Source organism: Miniopterus schreibersii (genome assembly GCF_964146895.1).
Source record: "Miniopterus schreibersii genome assembly, chromosome: 2".
NCBI lineage: Eukaryota > Metazoa > Chordata > Mammalia > Chiroptera > Miniopteridae > Miniopterus > Miniopterus schreibersii.
Window position 1 is genome coordinate 78,514,267 of NC_138102.1, and position 20,103 is coordinate 78,534,369.

The window sequence follows — 20,103 nt, forward strand, 5'->3', positions numbered from 1 at the left end:
CAACAACTTCAATAAATTATGTTCCCTAAACCTAACGCTAAATACTAATAAATGTATTTAAATGAAAAAAAGAGAAAATATTAGTTTTTTGGTACTTGTAACAAAATAAGCAATTTAAGTTCTGGGGTCTCGAGTTTACTGAGTAGAGAATCATTGGAAAGTTGAGAAGAACTGTAAATTTCTCAAGAAAAGAAGTAATGTAAAACTACATTAGAGTAGGAAGGAAGGAAGAAGTAATAAATATCAATACTGTGACACAGATAATGCTAGGCAAACTTGATAACACAAACAAGTATGGGAAAGTGAGAATAATGAGGCCTACTATAACATATTACTTATCTATGGCATGGAGATAAAGGTTGTTCATGAGTAAAAGGATGAAAAAAAATCAGTTCTATATTAGAAAAATATAATAAACATTTGATGATCTATATTAAAGAATGGGAGCGATACTATGAAATGCATTAATACAGGGTGTCCCCCCAAAAATATATACACATTTTAACAGCTGATAGCTCAATTTTGAAAATAAAATGTATTTTAATAAACACTGCCTTTATAATTATTCAAAGTGTGTGTATAATTATTTTGGGACACTCTATATGTATTTTTTTCTACAGGGTTTGTTAAATAGGTCAAGGGTATCAAGGTCTGGGCAGTTCTTACTAAATGCTATTCTTGCTAAATGTTAAAATGTAGCACAATATTTTGCAGAGGCAGCTGTAACTTGACCAGAACCCAACAGGTAGGTTTAGCTAACTGCCAAGAAGAAATCAACCTGTACTTGACCAAATAGTATATGTAAACAATGGCTAAGCCTCCCTCCCTGGAGACAGAGCTTTGGATGTGAACCCGTCTCCTTTACTGACTGGAAGTAAATAAAACTACCTAAGGACAACCACATCTTATGCTTGAATAGAGCACTCCAAGAGGCAAACTCCTTGAGTTTGGGTAACAGATTCATCTCCCAAATAGTTTTTTCTGTACTTAAAATTAAAAGTTTTATACTGATTGTATTCATGCAATTAAACAAATTAGAATATACTTTCAAGAGTTTTATTTAATTGTTAAACTTTGTTATCACTGGAGTTAAATTTGGCCGATACAAAGCTATTAATTATGAAATGAAATAGTCTTAAGTATGACATGTGGTACACCTGCATATAAATGAAAATGGAGAGCACAAGGACACTTCACTATGGGAGCTGTACTGGAAGATTTATGAAAGCATGTGAAATTGCACCTAAAACTGTGTTATTAGTGACTATACTAAATTTATTGTACTTGATGAATGAATATAATTAGTCAAGTTACTTTGGTTTAAATGCCTAAACAATGTCTCTCTTTTTTTAATGTGTAATTTGTACTATTAATGGGAGGTATTCTTGGACTGCAGGAGTTATTGTCAATGTGTGATTTTATTTTATAGAATCATCTAATATGATGTCGATTTTTATAAGTGATATTTAGATAATTCTAACTGTATATTTGACAAACTATTAAATGTTTTGCATTGGAAAAGTGGTTTTATTCTTAAGTATGCACTAGCTTAACAAAAGAGATGAAAGTATCTATCCATTGAATCATTTATCCTGTAAGAATTTACTGAATACCTGCTGATGCAAAGCATTATCATGTGCTGTATGGAATATCAAGACATATAAGACATGGATTCTGCCTGCAAAGAACACACAATTTAAGAAGGGGGAGAAGCCCGGCCGGGCGTGGCTCAGCGGTTGAGCGTCGACCTAGGATCCAGGCGACCAAGGTTCGATTCCCGGTCAGGGCACATGCCCAGGTTGTGGGCTCGATCAATGACTCTCTCATCATTGATGTTTCTCTCTCTCTCCCTCTCATTTCCTCTCTCTGAAATCAATAAAGATATATTTAAAAAAAAAAAAAAAGAAGGGGGAGAAGACACAAAATAAACAGATAATGCACATCAAAGTAGAAAACAATCAGTACCATAACAGCAGTACCAATAAAAAGCCATGGAGCTTACAGAGAAAGAGAGATTAGCATTTAGAGTGGGAAGGCCCTGTAAAGTATTCTGGAGCTCAGGCTTGAACAAGTGGGACCTTGATGGCTAGAGATAGGCAGGCAAAGACCTTCTTGGAAGAGCCCCATGGAAGAGCACAGAAGCTGGAGTGAAAAGGATTTGTATGTGAAGGAGCAATTGGAAATGGAATTTGGGAACAAATTAGAGAGGATATCTAAACTAATCTGAAGAGTGAAACAGTATACACACACACACACACATATATAATGTATATATTTTTACAAAGATTGCATCATTCTACACTTACTATTTTCTCAATTAGTAAAAGTTGTGGTATTTTCCATGTCAATACTTCACCTACAACATCACTTCTAAGAGCCACTTAGATTTTCACAAATTACTTAACCAATCCCCTACTGTTTGAGATGTTTCCTAACTGTCTGTGCATCTCTGGATATTTGCTTGGAATAAACTCCCAAAAGCAGAACTACTGGATTCTAGGAGGTATGCTTTTCATCTTTTCTTTTTCAAAATGAAGATAGCCTTTTCTGCATATACAAATAATAGAATTCATAATTTTAAAAGCATATTATATGCTCCATATTAAATTTCAGACAGTACAGAAAGACACAGATGAAATCCTACCACCCAGCAGTAATCATACACACACACATACACAAATTGTTGTGGCCTGATTTTTTCAGCTTTACAACATATTGTGGATCTTACTTCTTGTAATACAGAAAGGGACTGGTTCTTTCCAAGGCTTTGATACATCTGGATAAATTCCCCTCAGGGTGCTACCAATCTACTTTCCCATCAGTAGAATAAGAGAGTGTCTGCTTTCTCCCACTTTTATATTCTTTTTAGTCCTTCTCAATTGTATAAACAAAAAGTTATATTTATTGATTTATTTACATTAATTAGTTTACTAATGAATTTGAAATTGTTGTATAATGACCTCTTCAGTTATGGGTTTTGTTTTGTTTTTATTTATAAAAAGCTAGCACCCTTTAGTCAATGCTTGCAACTATTTTTTATATTTTGTGAATTTCCTTTCCATTTAATCATGGTGGGGTTGTTTGTTTGTCACACAGAAATTTTATATATTTATGTAGGTCAAACTTAGCCATATTTTCCTTTACAATTTCTGACCCAGTGATGGTTTGGGGGCATAACTGGAGCATTATCAAAATTATGCTATATGAAAGCTGGAGCCATGAGAAAGTTACTGAATGATGCAAGCAACTCAGGGCATGAAAAGGAATTCAAAGCCAAGGAAGAAAAAGAGTCAACAGTATTTAGCAAGAAATGTCATCTGGAAATGTTACAGGGCAGTGAGAAGCTAGGAAAATTCCAGGGCAAGTAAAATAGGGAAACGAAGACAAGAAAGTTAAAACAAGGCCAAACAGTGTGGGCAATCTGCAGCCAGCTTGTAAACTGCAAGCCCTTACCTTTCCCAAGGACAGCCTGAAAGCAAACGGTTAATGATTATCTAACTAAAAAATGCATGGAAGGAGGGGGGTAAGGGGAAAGGGGAAAAAAGGAGGGGGGGCAGTTTTATTTTTTACTGTCTAAACAGAGAAGCCAGAAGGCTTGGAAAGATAAAATTGCCAGGTGCTTCTCACGAATTCTGAGAAGGCCACAACAAAGTAAAAAGGGCGCTTGAAAATTAATCTGTACCAAGATATTCAGAAGAGGAATTTTTTTTCCCCATTGCTTTTCAGAGAGAGTGGAGGAAAGAGAGAGGGAGAGAAACATTGATGTGAAAGAGACACATCCACTGGTTGCCTCCTGCTTGTGCCCCAACCAGGACCGAGCCTACAACTGAGGCACATGCCCTTGGCCAGAATCAAACCCGGAACCCTTCATTCTGCAGGCAGATGCTCTAACCACTGAGTCAAACCTGCTAGGGCTTCAGCAGAGGAATTTTAAAAACCTATAGACAGGAGGGTATATAATGCCTCGAACCTCCCACCCAACTTGCTCCTCGGATTAGCTGAGTGATGCCCATCTGCACTCTGAGCTGGATGAAACAGATTTGCTTGTCTTGCTTCTTTAATAAATTTTCTTGCTTTAATTGCTTTAATAAATTGGATTTATCACAAGGCAGTCAGGGTGTCTCATTTAAATTCATTTATACGAAAAGACAAGAACCAGGGAGAGGACAACCCTCTCCCTCCAACTCAGAGGCCTGTCCAATAACACCTTTTCTGGTGTTTTCGGTGCCTTTAACAGAAAGAAAAAAAATTCACAGATGATCCCAAGGTTTTCAGCCTGGATAGCATAAGGACACTGATGTCATTAACACAATGCAGCACACAGCAGATGAAGTGGGTCTGCTTAGAAAGATGAGAAATTTCTACTTTGTTTGGGGTATGATTGTGGTCCCTTCCAAGATGGTCCTCAGTGATCCTCAGCCTTAATTCTTGATGCACAGAAACTGTGAGATAATAAATGTTTATTGTTTAAGCCACTAAGTTTGAGGCAATATGTTACACAACAATAGATTACTAAGAGATATTACCTGAAGATATCTAGCCAGCAGATGAAATGCAGAGCTAGGGCACTGGAAGATATCAGGGCTGGAGAGAGGGTTTTAAGAGTGACCTGCTTAGTGGTCAAAGTTGAAATGAGGTGATTATACAAAGTACAGAGAGATGATGATAGTAGCTGGTTATTAATTACCAGGAAAGGAGCAAAGGGAAGGCCAAATAATATAAGCATGCCACTTGTGCTAGAAAGCTACAGTTTAACACTCCTAGGTCTGTTTCCAGCAGATCCTGGAGGAAGGGACCAGAAAAGAAAGAATAGACACATGCCCAGTAAATCCTAGGTGACATAGAAAGGGTGCTTGCATGTCAGTCATACTAGGGAACAGGGCATTGGCCAGAGTAGTCATATAAGCGTGGCCACTGCAACTGCAGGAAGATTTGATATTTAAGCTCCTAAACAAAGAGACTCTTTCTTGCCTCTCTTGCTTGCCTGCACTCCTGGCTCTCTTGTTGTAGGGGCACACTCCCCTGCATTTGCCCACATGGCCCACCATCATGTGGACCATACACAATGGACTAATGGACTACAACTAGCCTTATGCTACATCAGACCTAGCTGCACCATGAAACGGAAACTCTGGACACTGGCTTTGCTTCTAGCTCTGCTGGATCCCTAGCTGCACCTTTTCTAGGCCTGGTTTAAGGGGAATGTGACTTTGGAAAATGAGGGATATCACTCCATGAAAATAAAGCTTTCTACCATATCTCATCCTCCCATGAGGGCCTCTGGAAATTCTTATTACAGCAGCACCCCAAGAATCCCACTTCCACTAGCAACGGAAAAATTCCACCCGTGTAATTCTCCCATAACAATGAGAGTCAGCAAAGGACATATAGAGGATGAATAGACAGAGAGGCCTGAGAAAGAGTAGTCAGGTAAACAAGAGAGTGAGCAGTATAATGTTATAGAAGGAAGCATTGACAGGACACTAGAATTAGTAGCCCTAGTCAGTTTGGCTCAGTGGTTAGAGGGCTGTCCGGTGGACTGAAGGGTCCTGGGTTCAATGCTGGCCAAAGGCATGTATCTCAGTTGCAGGTTCCATCCCACCCCACCCCCCACCCCTGCTCTGGTCAGGGGGCATGTGGGAGGCAACCAGTTGATGTCTCTCTTGTATCGATGTTTTTCTCTCTCTCCCTTCCACTCTGAAAAGCAATGTAAAAAAATATCTTCGGGTGAGGATTAAAAAAATTTAAAAAGAGGACATTAGTAGAAGTATGCCATACCATGAAAAGGGACCTACACTGGTAAATAAAGCATTCTCTTGAAAGCTAATCTATATTTTGAGCCTTGATGTAAGTTTGGGTAGTACTTTCTTCTTTTACTTTTTGCAATTTTAAAACTTGTGATAAAATAAATATAACAAAATGTATAACATTTTAACCGTTTTGAGGCATATAATTTAGTGGCATTATTCACATTGTGCAAGTTGAGTAGTCCATTTTGCATACATTATGTATAAATATTTTTCTGTTATTCTCATTTATAAATCCTCTAGAAGGCAACCTACAAGACTTGCCTTAAAATTAATTCTAGCACACAATGGACATTGTTGTCTCAATTTATTTTGAAACAACACATCACCAGAGGGGGGGAGACATAAACACTGACCAAGGGAAATTTAGCAAAAATGATTCCTTTTTAATGAAATGTATTCAATTATTCTATGAAGTCATTAGACTAATAATAATATATCATTTTCCTTCATTTATTTAATGCATTCAATAAGTATTTTTGAGCACCTATTATGTGCCAGGCACTGTTCTGCATGTTACAGGCACAAGTTTCCTGGGGCCAATGCTTCAAAAGAAAGGCCAATGTTAAAAACCGTGCTAGTTTGGAGTAAGGAAAGGTTTACTGATTGAGAAGGCCCAGCTCAAGAAAAAACCAAGTGGTGTGATAAGGAGTAATTGAGGTTAGGTTTTGGGGAAGGCCTCCTTGTGGAGGTGGCCTGAATAAGGTAAGACAGTCAGAAAAAGTGCACCACCCTAGGGCAAAACAGAAAAGTCAACAATAGAGGACAGCAGTATCTCATAGGCCTTGCAGGACACCCTAAGGAATGCCATAGGAGCCAAGGTGATGTAATTCTTTTCTTTTTATTCTTTTTTTTTCTTCCTTAAGATTATTTGTTGCTGTTTGGACAGTGGATTTAGTAGGTAAAGTGAACAAGAGTTAACTCATTCACACTTGTAAAACAAAACAAAACAAAATAAAATCTTAATACTGGATTGAAAGCCAGCAAATATTAACAGGAATTTGAACTTAATTTTACCTTTGCAAAATTGATCTCTTTTATAACACAGTGCTTGCTATCTGATTTCCCTCTGGCCAAGTATGCTTTCCCAAAGGCACCTTTCCCAATGGCCTTAATAACATCATATTTATCCATGGTTTCCAATGCGTGGAGGTTCCTGAAATTAGAGAAATGAAATTTTATCGCACACTTTTCATAAACATTAACAAAGTGAGAAAATTGATCACTAAAATGTAAAAACTCATTTTGCTAAAACTTTCCTTCGGACCTCAACCAAGACAGAATGAAAAAACTCTCCTGGTGGCCACAGGTAACAACCAAAATGAGACAGAGCTTCTTGGTGGGCTCAGAGAGCAGACTTGGGTTGTAGCTCAACTTTGGTACACTATAGTGTGATCTTGGGCATTGCCACCTCTATAAAGCAGGAATGTCCTTATGCTTGTGTAGTTCTACACTCCAACCTTTCTCAGTGATGAAGTACTGCCCCCTAGGGGACATTTTGGAAGTTTATGGAGGTTTCTTTTTTTCTGTTTGCAGAGATGAAGAGGCACTGTGGCATTTATAAGTACTTAGGGCCCAAAGGGGTGTGGCTCAGCGGTTGAGCATCCACCTAGGATCCAGGAGATCACGGTTCAATTCCCAGTCAGGGCACATGCCCCGGTTGTGGGCTTGATCAATGACCCATCATTGATGTTTCTATTTCTCTCTCTCCCTCTCCTTTCCTCTCTCTGAAATCAATAAAGATATATTTAAAAAAAAAAAAAAAAAAAAAAGCAGGGCGTGGGATACTAAGATGCCGTGTTACAAGGGCCGGTTCACGCAATAAAGGGTTATCCCGCGGCCCTACAACATTAGAAAGTCCCACACATTCATGTCTGTCGAAAAATCCGTTTATCTGCAGCTAGAACCCAACTCTATTCCACATCTGAATAGAAAATAATTTTTACACAGTTCTAATTAACAATTTTCGAGGGATGCAACTATATGTAAAGCAAAGCTTGATCGCACTTCTTTTTGTTTGGAACTTTACCAAGAACTGTTCACCGTTTTTGGAAAGTCACGCCTCCACTGGCCACGCTGTTCCTCGTAGCTGAAACCTTCAGTGGGTACACGGCTACGTCAGTGCTTGTTCCTGGGTGGCAGCACCACGCATTTACAGATGGAAATACTTTATTATAAATTGTTTCCTTGCATTTCCCCTTTATACTACAGTTCGGGCATAATACTGACTTTTTAAAATTGAATGCGCAGGCAGGTGGTTGTTTTCTTAACCATTTTTAGAGAGAGGAAGGGAGGGAGAGGGAGAGAGGGGGAGATTGATAGGCTGCCTCCCGCAGGTGTCCGGACCTGGAATCAAACCCACCACCCTTAGGTGTAGGAAAGACGCTCCGACCAACTAGGCACACTGGCCAGGACAGTATGTTTTTGAGTGATTTGTGTCAGGCTACGAAGGGGGTAGACTGGCTGTGACGAGGCTGTCCGCCAGCTCTGCACCCAGGGGAAGCTGCGGACGCCCGAATTTTGAGGGTAGCAGATAGGGAATCGAAACTCAAGGGCAGCAACGCGGGAACTAAGGGACACCCCCCCACACACACTCTCCCAAGGTGGCACCAGGGGTGAAAGCCCAAGGTGTTGGGAAAAGTCCTTCTCTCTCAGGAACACTCGGGAGCGAACTGAGCGCAGCGCATTGCCATGGAGAGCGACGCACAGGAGACCGCTCCTCCACCGCCCCGGTCTCCCGGTGTGGACTTCGCCCCTTTCCCTGGCGACCCCAAAGCTCTGGGAGCAGCTCGCTGAAAGGACAGGGTGACCTGCCCGCTGCATACCTGCTCCACCGGCTCCGGCGGGTGGGAGAAGCCTCCGGGGGACCTACGTTCCCGGGCGTGTGGCCTCGAGACCGCCGGGGCGGAGCCGCGCCAGGGAATGTGGGCGGGGAGCGGGCCGAGCCGGCTAGGACCCGTCCACACCCTCCACCAGGGAGAGGGTCAGAGGCCGGCGACTCTGGGGACCCGGGCGTCGCCTCCCCCTGCCTTGGGTCGGAACTCCTCCGCCGACCCTCCGCGGGCACCCTGCTCGCGGTCCTGTTTGCTGTGTACCAGACGCGTTGCATACATTATGTCTTGTCTTTGCAACAACTCAGCAAGGTAGAAGACTCCCAGTTTTTCAAATAAGCTAAACTGAGACAAAGTTTCTTGTGCAGGGTATCAAATACTGTCAAGATGTGGACACTTGGAACGGAGTCCTACTCTTTCGGCCACAGATGGTGGCCTCCCTTGGGGTCCTCTTACAAAACTGGCTGCTGCTCCCCTCGCCCTACCCTCCACTTCTCCTCGTTCCAGACTGCACACCAAGCTGCCTAAAACGTTTCATTACACATTTAGTAGTTGAAAAGGATGTAATTTCCAGCAATTATAAATACTGACACAAGTAAAACATAGCCAATGGAATCTAAATACCAAGGCAATTTGAAACCCACCATTATCTATTAAAAAATGAAAATAAAAAAGCTCGGCAGTTCTTTGGCCTGTGACACGTAGCGAAGAGGCCAGTTCAGGGTCCTAAGCGGAGCCAGGGGTGGGGCGTTGGGCTGCTGTAGCTATTACCTCCGCCTCCACGGTTGATCATTTGTAATGTCAGGCTTTGATAACTTAAACACGGATTTCTACCAGACAAGTTAAAGCATCGGTGACCAGTCACAGCAGTCCTATGATTATGAAAAGAATGGAAGACCCTTTAGCAAACAGTATATTGGCTATGAATACTCGCAGCAAGGCCCACTTGTCCCTCCAGACACAACAGCCATACACCAGGCAGATTCTCCAGCCAGCTCAGGCATATACTCCAACTACACCTCAGCCATTCTATGGAAACAACTTAGAGGATGAGCCACCTTTACCAGAAGAATTAGAAATCAATTTTGACCACATCTGGCAAAGAACAGTGTTACATACATTAAAAGAAGCAGATGACAGCATCATTAATGAGACTGATCTGGCAGGACCCATGGTTTTTTGCCTTGCCTTTGGAGCCACAGTGTTACTGGCTGGCAAAATCCAGTTTGGCTGTGTATATGGGATCAGTGCAATTGGATGTCTAAGAGTGTTTCATTAAACTTAATGAGTATGACAGGTGTTTCATTTGGCTATGTGGCAAGTCTCGTCTTCTTCCCATGATCCTACTTTTCAGCTTTGTGGTGATAGTTTCTTTGCAAGGAATGGTAGGAATCATTCTCACTGCTGGAATTATTGGATGGTGTAGTTTCTCTGCTTCCAAATTTTTTTATTTCTGCATTAGCCATGGAAGGACAGCAACTTATTGTAGCATATTCTTGTGCCTTGTTATATGGAGTCTTTGCCCTAATTTCCATTTGTTTGTTTTTTTAAAATATGTATTATTGATTTTAGCAAAAGAGAGGGAGAGGAAAAGAAAGAAAAAAACCATTGATGTGAGGGAGAAACATCGATCACTTGCCTCCCTTATGTACCCCAACCAGGGATCAAACCCACAACCTGGGCATATGCCCTGACTGGGAATCCAACTGGTGACCTTTTGGTGCACCAGATGCCACTCAACCAACTGAGCCACACTAGCCAGGGCTAATTTCCATTTTTTTAAAACTGAATTTATCTGGGATGTGAACATAATTGGGCCACATACACAAAAAGAACTCCGAACTCTTAAATCAGACCAGCAAACTGCTGCAGTGCAACTCTCATACAGATCTAACATTTTACTACTGGAACAATGGAAGTAAAGACGTATCTTTTGTTCAATTTTATAGAACTTTTACATATTATATTGGGTTTACCTACAGATTAGCTTTAAGTGTTTGTGTTTATACAAATAAGTGCTATTTCTGTCCTGTTCCTGCAGCCTTTAAAAAACAATTTTACTTGCAAATCATTCTCTCTCTCTATATATATATATATATATATTTAAATGTCTTTATTGATTTCAGAGAGAGGAAGGGAGAGAGAGACAGAGAGATAGAAACATCAATGATGTTACTACTGGGGACTGAGCCCACAACCTGGGCATGCGCCCCAACTGGGAATGAAACCTCAATCTCCTGGATCACAGGTTGATGCTCAACCGCTGAGCCATACTGGCTGGGCTCATACTATATTTTTGACATAATTTTATCAACTGTGGAACCTAACCACAGAGCTGATAATCTTTCTTTAAAAAAAAAAAAAATATATATATATGTTTTTATTGATTTCAGAGAGAGGAAGGGAGAGGGAAAGCTAGAAACATTCGGTCACCTCTTGCACGCTGCCTAGTGGGTTTCGAGCCCCAAATCCGGGCATGTGCCCTGACCAGGAATTGAACTGATGACCTCCTGATGCATGGGATGACTCAACCAACTGAGCCACACCAGTCAGGCTGATAATCTTTCTTAAAAACAACCCAGTCATAATAAAGAAGACACAAGACTTATTGCAGAAGTATTTTTCCAAGGAATTAGGAAAGAAAACCTCCTGTATTCTCAAATCAGATGCACTTCAAGTCAAAAAGTGATCCCAATGTAGGTTATGAATTTACACATCAAAAATCTGACATCCTTGCCCTGGCCATTTTTGCTCAGTGGTTAGAGCATCGGCCCCAGACTGAAGGGTCTCCGGTACAATTCCAGTCAAGGGCATGTACCTCAGTTGCAGGTTTGATCCCTGTGTGGGAGGCAACCAATCAATGTCTCTCTCACATCGATGACTCTCTCTCTCCCTTCACTCTCTCTGAAAAGCAATGGAAAAAATATCCTCAGATGAGGATTAAAAAATAAAAAAATCTGACATCCCTTTAAATTATCTCATGGAATTTTTGCTAAAATTCAGTGATACAGATGTTCACAGTCTGCCTTATCTTAGACATGAAATGTGAACACCTATTTCAATATTAGCATTAGGTAAACCATAGTGACCTAGACTGACCACATTAATGCTCATAGTTGGATCTGTTTCCCAGAAAAAAGAAAATCATTAACCTTTTTAGAGAAAAAGATCTAAAATGTCACCGTTACAGTATCAATATAAAGTACATTTGATACTTTTTTTTTTTAATCTTCACCCTAGGATACTTTTTCCATTGTTTTTCAGAAAGAGTGAAAGGGGAGGATGTGGGGGGGGGGGAGAGAGAGACATCGAACGGTTGCCTCCCGCACTCGCCCCAAGTGGGGCGAGGGGATTGAGCCTGAAACCAAAGTACATGTCAGAATTGAACCCAGGACCCTTCAGTCAGCCGGCCTATGCTCTAACCACTGAGCAAAACCGGCTAGAGTCATCTGATGCCTATTAATTAAAAATTTCCCAAGTAATTAAAAAATTAAGTTCTTCTTTAAGAATGAGAAAGCTTATAGTATTCTTTTCCTTGAAATCATATCTCCTCCATATGTAATGTTTTCCATGCTTCAAAGTCTTATTGATCACTCTATCATAAAAAAGGAAATTAATTTTTTTCCTGATCATAGGCTTTTTATTAGATTATTAAAATTCTAGTAGTACACAATTGGTAAAAATAAAATAAATTACACTGATACTTATTCATTATAAAAAGTAAAATTGTATCAGAAACTCATCTCTTAAAGACATGAAGGGACTTTCTTCTTCCTCCCTCCCAATTAGCTCAGTTAGGATCTGTAGAAAAATACTAACTTTTTGCTGGACTAGACAAGGTTTAACATTGATTCTCTTCTGTTTTTCTTTTTCTCTCTCTTTTTAAAGCTGTAAGTGCTGATAAACCATATCCATACAAGTAAATGGAATTGGAAGTTTTGTTAAGAGTCCCTCAATTCTTGCCTAGTTGTATGTCAAGAATCCAATAGTAACCTATCATTAAAAATGGTTTCTAACCATTGAGACTCTTGAAATTTTATTAAAAACAAAACCTTGCAAACCATCTGACTTTGAAAAGGATTTATCATTCAATTAAGGTTCATGCAGTCTCTCAATAACAATACATAATTTCAAGTTCCCTTTGTTTGATGGTTTGGGAATGTTTACACACCAGGGTAATACTACGATTTGAGATGACTAAGAGGTATAGATATAGTACTTACAGAAGCTGAGCATCTGCAAATATCCTTAAAACTATCCTTGCCAAACTTAACTCTTAAAGTCTTCAAGAATGGGGGGGGGGGGGGGGAGGAACTAACCTAAGTAACTTTGAGAAATAGTGTTTTGACTGGAATTATAAGATTAAAGACAATAAGAACAATACATAAAATCTATTCTAGTTGATAAATTTGTTCCTCACAAGAGTATGGGTTACTAATTTGGAAACTGCTTTACATGTATACTGATGTTGAACAACTAAGTGGATGGTGGATGGTACAAGCCAGGTTTCTTGCTGTCAGAGACAGAAGCTACCGAAAAGCAAGGGGGGAAGGCTAGAATGAACCCTGTGGTACTGGATTACAGTCATGGTATCAGTACGAACCGAAGCTTAGCTTAATATGCGTACAGATACAAAAATGACTAGAGATGTGAATATATATACATGATAGTATAACATACACATGCTTCCTAGTTCTTTCTGCTGAGAGGGCCTAGAAGCAATGACATCCCTGTAGCAACAAGCACACTCAGCACCCAGATCTCGGTTTCTAAACCAATGAAAGGACCAGGACTCGGAAAACAGCTGATTCTGGGGCTGGTGTAGTGAAGGTACAAGATGAGTCCAGACCATCTTCTTGTAGTGCCAGGAAGGAAGGAGGTGCTCAAAATACAAAAAGATAAGGGCATATCAAAGGGACAAAGGAGTCAACCTGAAACAACTCCCAATGGCCAAAGCTAGAACAATTTAAGCAGCGAAACGACTTACTGGGTTATATCCCCCCACTCAGGAGCTTAATTCCCCTCCACTTGAGTATGGGCTAGATGTAGCGACTGGTTTAGAGTGAAAAGAGCGTGGAACAGGAAAATTAGTAACTTTTCAGTGGAGAACCTGGCAGACACTGCCTTAACCAAGTAATGTAGGTTAACAATAGAAGCAACAGAAGAATATTGAGATCACACTCTCCCTGATACGATGTGGTGGGAAAAGCACTTTACTTCTGCGGTATTCTTCCCCCAAACCCTTAAGCTCAGTCTCATTATGAGAAAAACAGACAAACCCAAACTTAGGAACATTCTACAAAATACCTAACCAGTACTCCTCAGGATCTCAAGGTCCTGAAAAATAAGGAAAGACGGAGACACTGTCAGAGACCAGAGGAGGCTAAGGCTGACAAAATGTTGAAATATATAAATAAACTGTGGGGTGGGTAAAGTTCCATACCAGTTTTTGTATGTTAAGATAAAAACATGTTTAGATTTTAGAGAGAGAGAAAAGAAGAGGGGGAGAGAGAGGAAAACATCGATGTGAGAGGAAAACATCAATCAGCCTCCTCCTGCACACCACTAGGCTTTGATCCCACAACCTGGGCATGTGCCCTGACTGGGAATCAAACCTCAGGATACGGGCGATGCTCAATCCACTAAGCCACACTGGCCAGGGCAAAAATGTTTAAATCTTTAAAAGGTGTATGTAGTTCATATTTCAGCAGATTCTCATTAATGATCCTACTGCAGTTTCACAACTGTTTCCCTCCTATTCTTCACTTCAGCATTGTTCCCTGTACCAGGTCAGGCTTATGCTGTTCCCACACTTGCCCCTAAGGGGTCCCCTGGGTTGAGGCTGTTTCTTTTTTAGTAAAATATTCTCACCTCACTAACAGATCACATATTTAATGACAGGCCCCAGCACAGTGTGTCATGGTGACCCATATATGTTGGGATCTTGCCCCCTCCATTAGTTCCACAACATTCTAATTTCTGATACTTTCCATATTGATTTCTCACCATGGGCCCCATTCCTTCCTCATGTACAGGACTGACAACTTCTGACAAGATATGTAGCCTACCCTACTCTTCCTAGGGTGGATCCTCTGACCTGGGCTCTTTTGTGTGTCCTGTGAGGGGCTGTATTTAAGGATAGCTGGTAGTAAAGATCACTCAAGATCATTAACCACTACCCAGACAGGTCTTACTGAAAAACTGCACACATTATTATGTTATAATTAAATATATTTAGATCCTCAAATCTTTAGGAAATGTAGAGTTACATAGTAATAAACAAAAATCGTAACAATGCAAATAACATTATGGGCTGCTCTCATGCTCCATGATTAGCATCCCTATGAGACAGGCATTATTTTCCTCATGTTATTGTTGAGGAAATTTGGGCCAAAGAGGTTAAGTAATTTCACACAATCACACAAACAGTGAGCATCCAATTTCTGCTCTATCTGACTGCAAAGCCCGAAGCTCACACCCATTATTCTACACCGTCTCCTTGGAGTTCAAAAACTCACAGGAGTTGTAGATTTTTTAAACTAATCAGGAACAATTTTAAATATTCACAACCCCCAGCCCCCAGGCCCTATTCTGTTTCCAAGGGAAAATATACATTCCATTAACTAGCATTATCCAAATATTAATTCCTCACTTTAAACATCTACTCAGTGTGACTAAAGAACCTTTCCTTTGGCATTAGCCATCAGATACTCCTTGCCAGCCAGCTCGCTGCTTCAGTTCTGACACCCAGTCAAAGTTGTTGTCTTCCTCCTCAAAGTCCCTGTGAAAAAATGATACAGATATTAAGCCTCCAAATTAGAGGCACGCTAAGCAATTGTTGATGGGCTCAAAGCAGATCAACACCATAACAATATTTACATTTTTAAAAAATGAGCTCCATAAGGCAACTGAACAGAAAAAAAAATTGTTACTTCTTCCAAAAGAACATTGCTTTCACTCTTTCTATAAAATTTTCTTTCTTTTTTTAAAATTTTATTATTGCTTAAAAGATTACAGATGTCCTTTTTTCTCCCCAATGACCCGCTCCACCCCGTTCCTTCCCCCTCCCCAGTCCCTCTCCCCACCATTTCCATGTCCTTGGGTTGTGTATATATGCACATAAATTCTTTGGTTACTCTCTCCCCCTCCACCCACCCGCCCTCCTCCACCCCTCTGACAGTCATCTTTCTATAATATTTTCAATATGAAATCTAATATATTAATTAATAGTAAGTCCAAGCTGAACAATTTTAAACATAAGGCTCAGTCAGGAATTCAGTAATTACCATGACACATTGCCCACCTTGGACAAAAGTTCAAGTTATATACATATTCATTTATGGTGTAAAATAATATAACCAGCTCCGGTTAAACCTGACATCATTAAGGTATAATTTAAATTACACACACCCCCCACAACTAAAGCCTTCTCCTTCTAGGTATATCATAAACGTACGTGTCCTCCTCATCCAGTCCAGGCTCGAGTCTCTCTGGATCCAAAATGACAGAATCATAACCTCCATCAACACTGTCTGATGCTTCTGTTTCTTCAGACAGGGGACCTTTCAAGGAGAACCCTTCTGAACCTTCAGAGGAATATTAACAGAAATCATGCGAATTTAAACAGTATTTACTTATTTCTTGCATGTTGGACTAAAATCCTCCAAAAGCTTGTTGGCTAATTGAAGACAATGCCATATTCTATATTTCTTCTGCAGTACCTCCCCACATTACCCAGCCTGATTTCTGGCATAAAACAGGCCCACTAAGCATCAGTATGAGTATTAAATTTAAAAAATGCTACTTTCTTGGCACTGGCTGGGTAGCTGAATTAGAGTATCGTCCCAATACAACAAGGTTGCAGGTTCGATCCCCAGTCAGGGCGCGTACATGAATCAACCAATGAATGCATAAATAAGTGGAACAACAAACTGATGTTTCTTTCTCTCTATCTATAAATAAAAATTATTTTAAATACCACTTTCTTCAAAAGAAAAAGTTCAGAATATAATTAAAACCCTCAAATATAAGAACTTATATTAAAGCATTAAAAGTTATCTTTGGATAATCAGATTACAGTTTTTACTGTGATGAAGCCTGAACTGTAAAGTCACCAGTATACCTGCATAGAAAAAACAAGCTACTCTGCAAAGAAAGTAGTCACATGATTATGAAAATGAGCAAACAGGAGTAATATAGCTCTCTGGGAAATTTTAATTATAGCTTAAGACTATCTAGAAAAGATTCAAGAAAACCTAAAAGTACAGTGCTATGAGTTATTTTATAATTTGAAAATCAAAGGGTTTCTGGGAGGGGAAAATGGGGAGTTATTATTTAATGGATACAGAGTTTCAGTTTTGGAAGATGGGAAAAGTTCTGGAGATTAATGGTGGTGATAACTGCACAACAATGTAAATGTACTTAATGCCCCTGAACTGTACTTGAAAAATGGTCAAAATGGTAAAATTTATGTTATGTATATTTTATCACCATTAAAAAAGTACCAAAGGGTTTCCATGTTTCTATAACAGACATAAATCACCTGGTCTATATATTGTGTATGTTTGAAATGCCAAGCTGAGATCAGCATTCTTAAGGATGTTCAACAAGGTTTCAGGAGTCTCTTTGAGCCACTGCTTACGAGTATTATTTCCACTGTACTTTATTACCGAACCACCTAGTTGAGAAAAGATAAAAGTTAGGGCCAAATAAAAAATATTTTCAGCACATTCTCTTCCAGATCATATTTCAAGCAAAATTAATTATATTTACTCTCTACTAAAATCTATTTCACTCACCTGTGTGGCACCAAATATCCTTTACAGAGTGACATTTTAAAAAAATTTCTAGCCCATTAAACAACTATTAGAAAATGTTCCACAATAATAGTACACTTTCTGACTACTAACCTCTATCATCTTCTGCGGTTAAACTGGAGGTGAGTATGGAGGCATTTTCCAAAGCGGCAAGTGCTGTAGTGCATATATTTTTCTCCCACTGTCGCCTGAGAGGACTTGGTGAACTCGCTTTCCTCAGACAGACTGATTTACCACCTGGTTTTAAAATGTAAAAAAGGGTTAGTGGAGCATATTCTTTTTATTTATTTATCTATATCTAGACATATATTTCTCTAACAACAAACAGAAATATTTTTTTCCTCTTTCAAACTCAGATCTAACAACATGTTCTTCATGTCTAAGTGGTAAAGGAAATGAAAAAAATCTGGAAGAAAAGGCAAAACAAATCATTAAGGTGAATTTTAAAAAATAATATGTATATATTTACATATTATACACTGTATGAGATTGAAGCCCTGAGAGGACTTAGATACACACTGAATGCCATGCTTTTTATGGTGGAGGGCATAAAATATTAGTTTTTCTAAAGGCTCTTATTAATAAACACTATCCTCTCTCTTTTTCATGGGTAAATAAGACATTTCTGAAATAAGTTATTGGATAAGCAAACAAAAATCTGCATGTGTCCACTTGCTTATAACATCTATTGACCTAGTTATGTGAAAACTGGTACTCCCTTTCTAAATTTCCCAGCCCCACTTATACAATGATCAGAATTTGAATAACTTACCTTTCTCTTCTCTGTTTACGCTCCTCAGTGCACTTGCAACTGAATTTTTATTAATGCTTTCTAAATCAGGGAGGCTACACTTTCTACCTTGCTCTTCCCCTTGCTTTAAAAGAGATTAAAAAGTCAGATTAAACAATGCTTGAATTGCTACAAAAAGATAAACAACTATACAAAGTCAGCTATATTAATTTTAAATAAAGATTAATGAGTTAAGGACATTAATAATTATAGAACCCTATACATAGGTGTATATTAATAGCCATATACATCATACATATGAATATTAAAAATAATACACATTCATATATGTATAATAAATCAGACATGACTAGCTGTTAACAGCATTCACTGCAAATATGAAAAGGATATATAAAATGACAGGTATTTGAAAGGTCTTTTTTTTTTAAGTCCTTTTCTTAATATATTTTTATTGATTTTTTTTTTTAGAGAGAGAGGAAGGGAGGGAGAGAGAAACATCAATATGAAAGGGAAACAACGATTGGTTGACTCCCAAACAGCACCCCAACCAGGCACTGAGCCCGCAACCTGGGCACGTGCCCTGATTGGGAATGGAAATGGCAACCTTTCAGTGCACAGGATGAGATGCTCTCAGCCACTCTAGGCAGGGCTTGAGAGGTCTTTGTAGAGGAACTAAGTAATACAAATTTTTAATATGGTTTGCTATACTGGGCTTTACATGCTAGAAATATCAAAATGAGATGTTTTATATAATTGCTATATATGGCCAAAATATTCCCACTTAATTCAGTATTTTTCCAAATTATCTAAGCTATTGATTTCATGAAGTATAGCAACACACTAGTCTTTAAATCTGTATGTATTTTTAGAAGGAATACATATCCAGTGCCTTGACAGTCTCCATCATATAGGTTCTCAATTATTTGCTGAATGAGTCAATAAATTAAACAGTAGCCTGTAGCTGGCACCTTGTTTTCTTATTTCTAAATAGTGGTTCTCAAACTTCTCTTCCCACACATATAGGGAGCATGATTTCAAAGATCCCTCACACAGACAAGGACTTCAAAATCTTGGTGAGGTGGTTGTGATGAGCAGTTTTTAAAAGTGGCCGGGGGACTCCCATCATCCATATCTACTGAGAGTCACTGTCCAACAGACAGCAGCGTCTACCACCACTCCTGGCCCAGCGCCACTCAGCTCCACCTACGTGCCAGTCGAACCTTGTGGGCCTGCCCGGGACTCTCTTTCTCCCTCAATTCTTCTGTTACTTGACTTACTTTATGGCTCTTTCTCCATTCTTTTTACATATTGTACCCTTTTCATTTTATGAAAATATGTTGACTTATGCTTATTCTAGGTGGTTTTAAAATCACAATGGTGGCTGCCTGGGAAGAGCCAGGATCATCTACAAAGGGTGACAAGAAAATATTTTAGGGACATGGCATTTCTTTACCTTGATTGTGGTGGTTGTTATATGACTGTATAAAATTACCAAAATTCATCAAACTGAATGCAAAAAATAAGTAAATTTTATTGCATGTAAATTATGCCTCAATACAGCTGGGAAAAAAAAAAAAGATACTATCATGCAAAGAGAAAAAAAGTACAGAGGCAAGATATATTCCATTTGTAGCAACATAATGGTGGGATGTTGTTATTATTTACAATATAAAGTTCATTCAAAAAAATTTACAAGTTTAATTACTAGCACAATCCATAAATAGAATAATTTGTTGTCAGTACATCTTTTCTTTTTTGAGTTAAAAGATTGATTAAAATGCTGAAGAAGGCCCAGCCGGCATGGCTCAGCGGTTGAGTGTCGACCTAGGATCCAGGCAATCGGGGTTCGATTCCCGGTCAGGGCACATGCCTGGGTTTGCGGGCTCGATCAATGACTC

The 20,103-nt window shown here is 39.3% G+C and overlaps 2 protein-coding genes and 1 pseudogene across 8 annotated transcripts in view; 1 reads left to right on the plus strand and 2 right to left on the minus strand.

The window, feature by feature from the left end:
- NEK5 (NIMA related kinase 5) overlaps positions 1-8,702 on the minus strand; it is a 96,249-nt gene extending 87,547 nt beyond the window's left edge. Inside the window, 2 exon segments of the mRNA XM_081129850.1 lie at positions 6,825-6,963; positions 8,633-8,702. Coding sequence (XP_080985976.1) covers positions 6,825-6,941 — 117 coding nt within the window. The 5' untranslated portion in view covers positions 6,942-6,963; positions 8,633-8,702.
- A 734-nt stretch (positions 8,703-9,436) lies between these two features.
- LOC308552446 (protein YIPF5 pseudogene) lies at positions 9,437-10,189 on the plus strand (annotated as a pseudogene). Its single transcript has one exon. The product of its transcript is annotated as a protein YIPF5 pseudogene (transcript).
- A 3,925-nt stretch (positions 10,190-14,114) lies between these two features.
- Positions 14,115-20,103, minus strand: part of NEK3 (NIMA related kinase 3) — a 29,110-nt gene continuing 23,121 nt past the window's right edge. For all 6 annotated transcript variants that reach the window (XM_081128538.1, XM_081128537.1, XM_081128536.1 and 3 more), the window contains 5 exons: positions 18,227-18,329; positions 17,548-17,691; positions 17,181-17,315; positions 16,095-16,224; positions 14,115-15,419 (listed from right to left, as the gene is read on the minus strand). In XM_081128538.1, the coding sequence (XP_080984664.1) occupies positions 15,335-15,419; positions 16,095-16,224; positions 17,181-17,315; positions 17,548-17,691; positions 18,227-18,329 (597 nt within the window). In that variant the 3' untranslated portion in view covers positions 14,115-15,334. The remainder of the gene's footprint in view (positions 15,420-16,094; positions 16,225-17,180; positions 17,316-17,547; positions 17,692-18,226; positions 18,330-20,103) is intronic.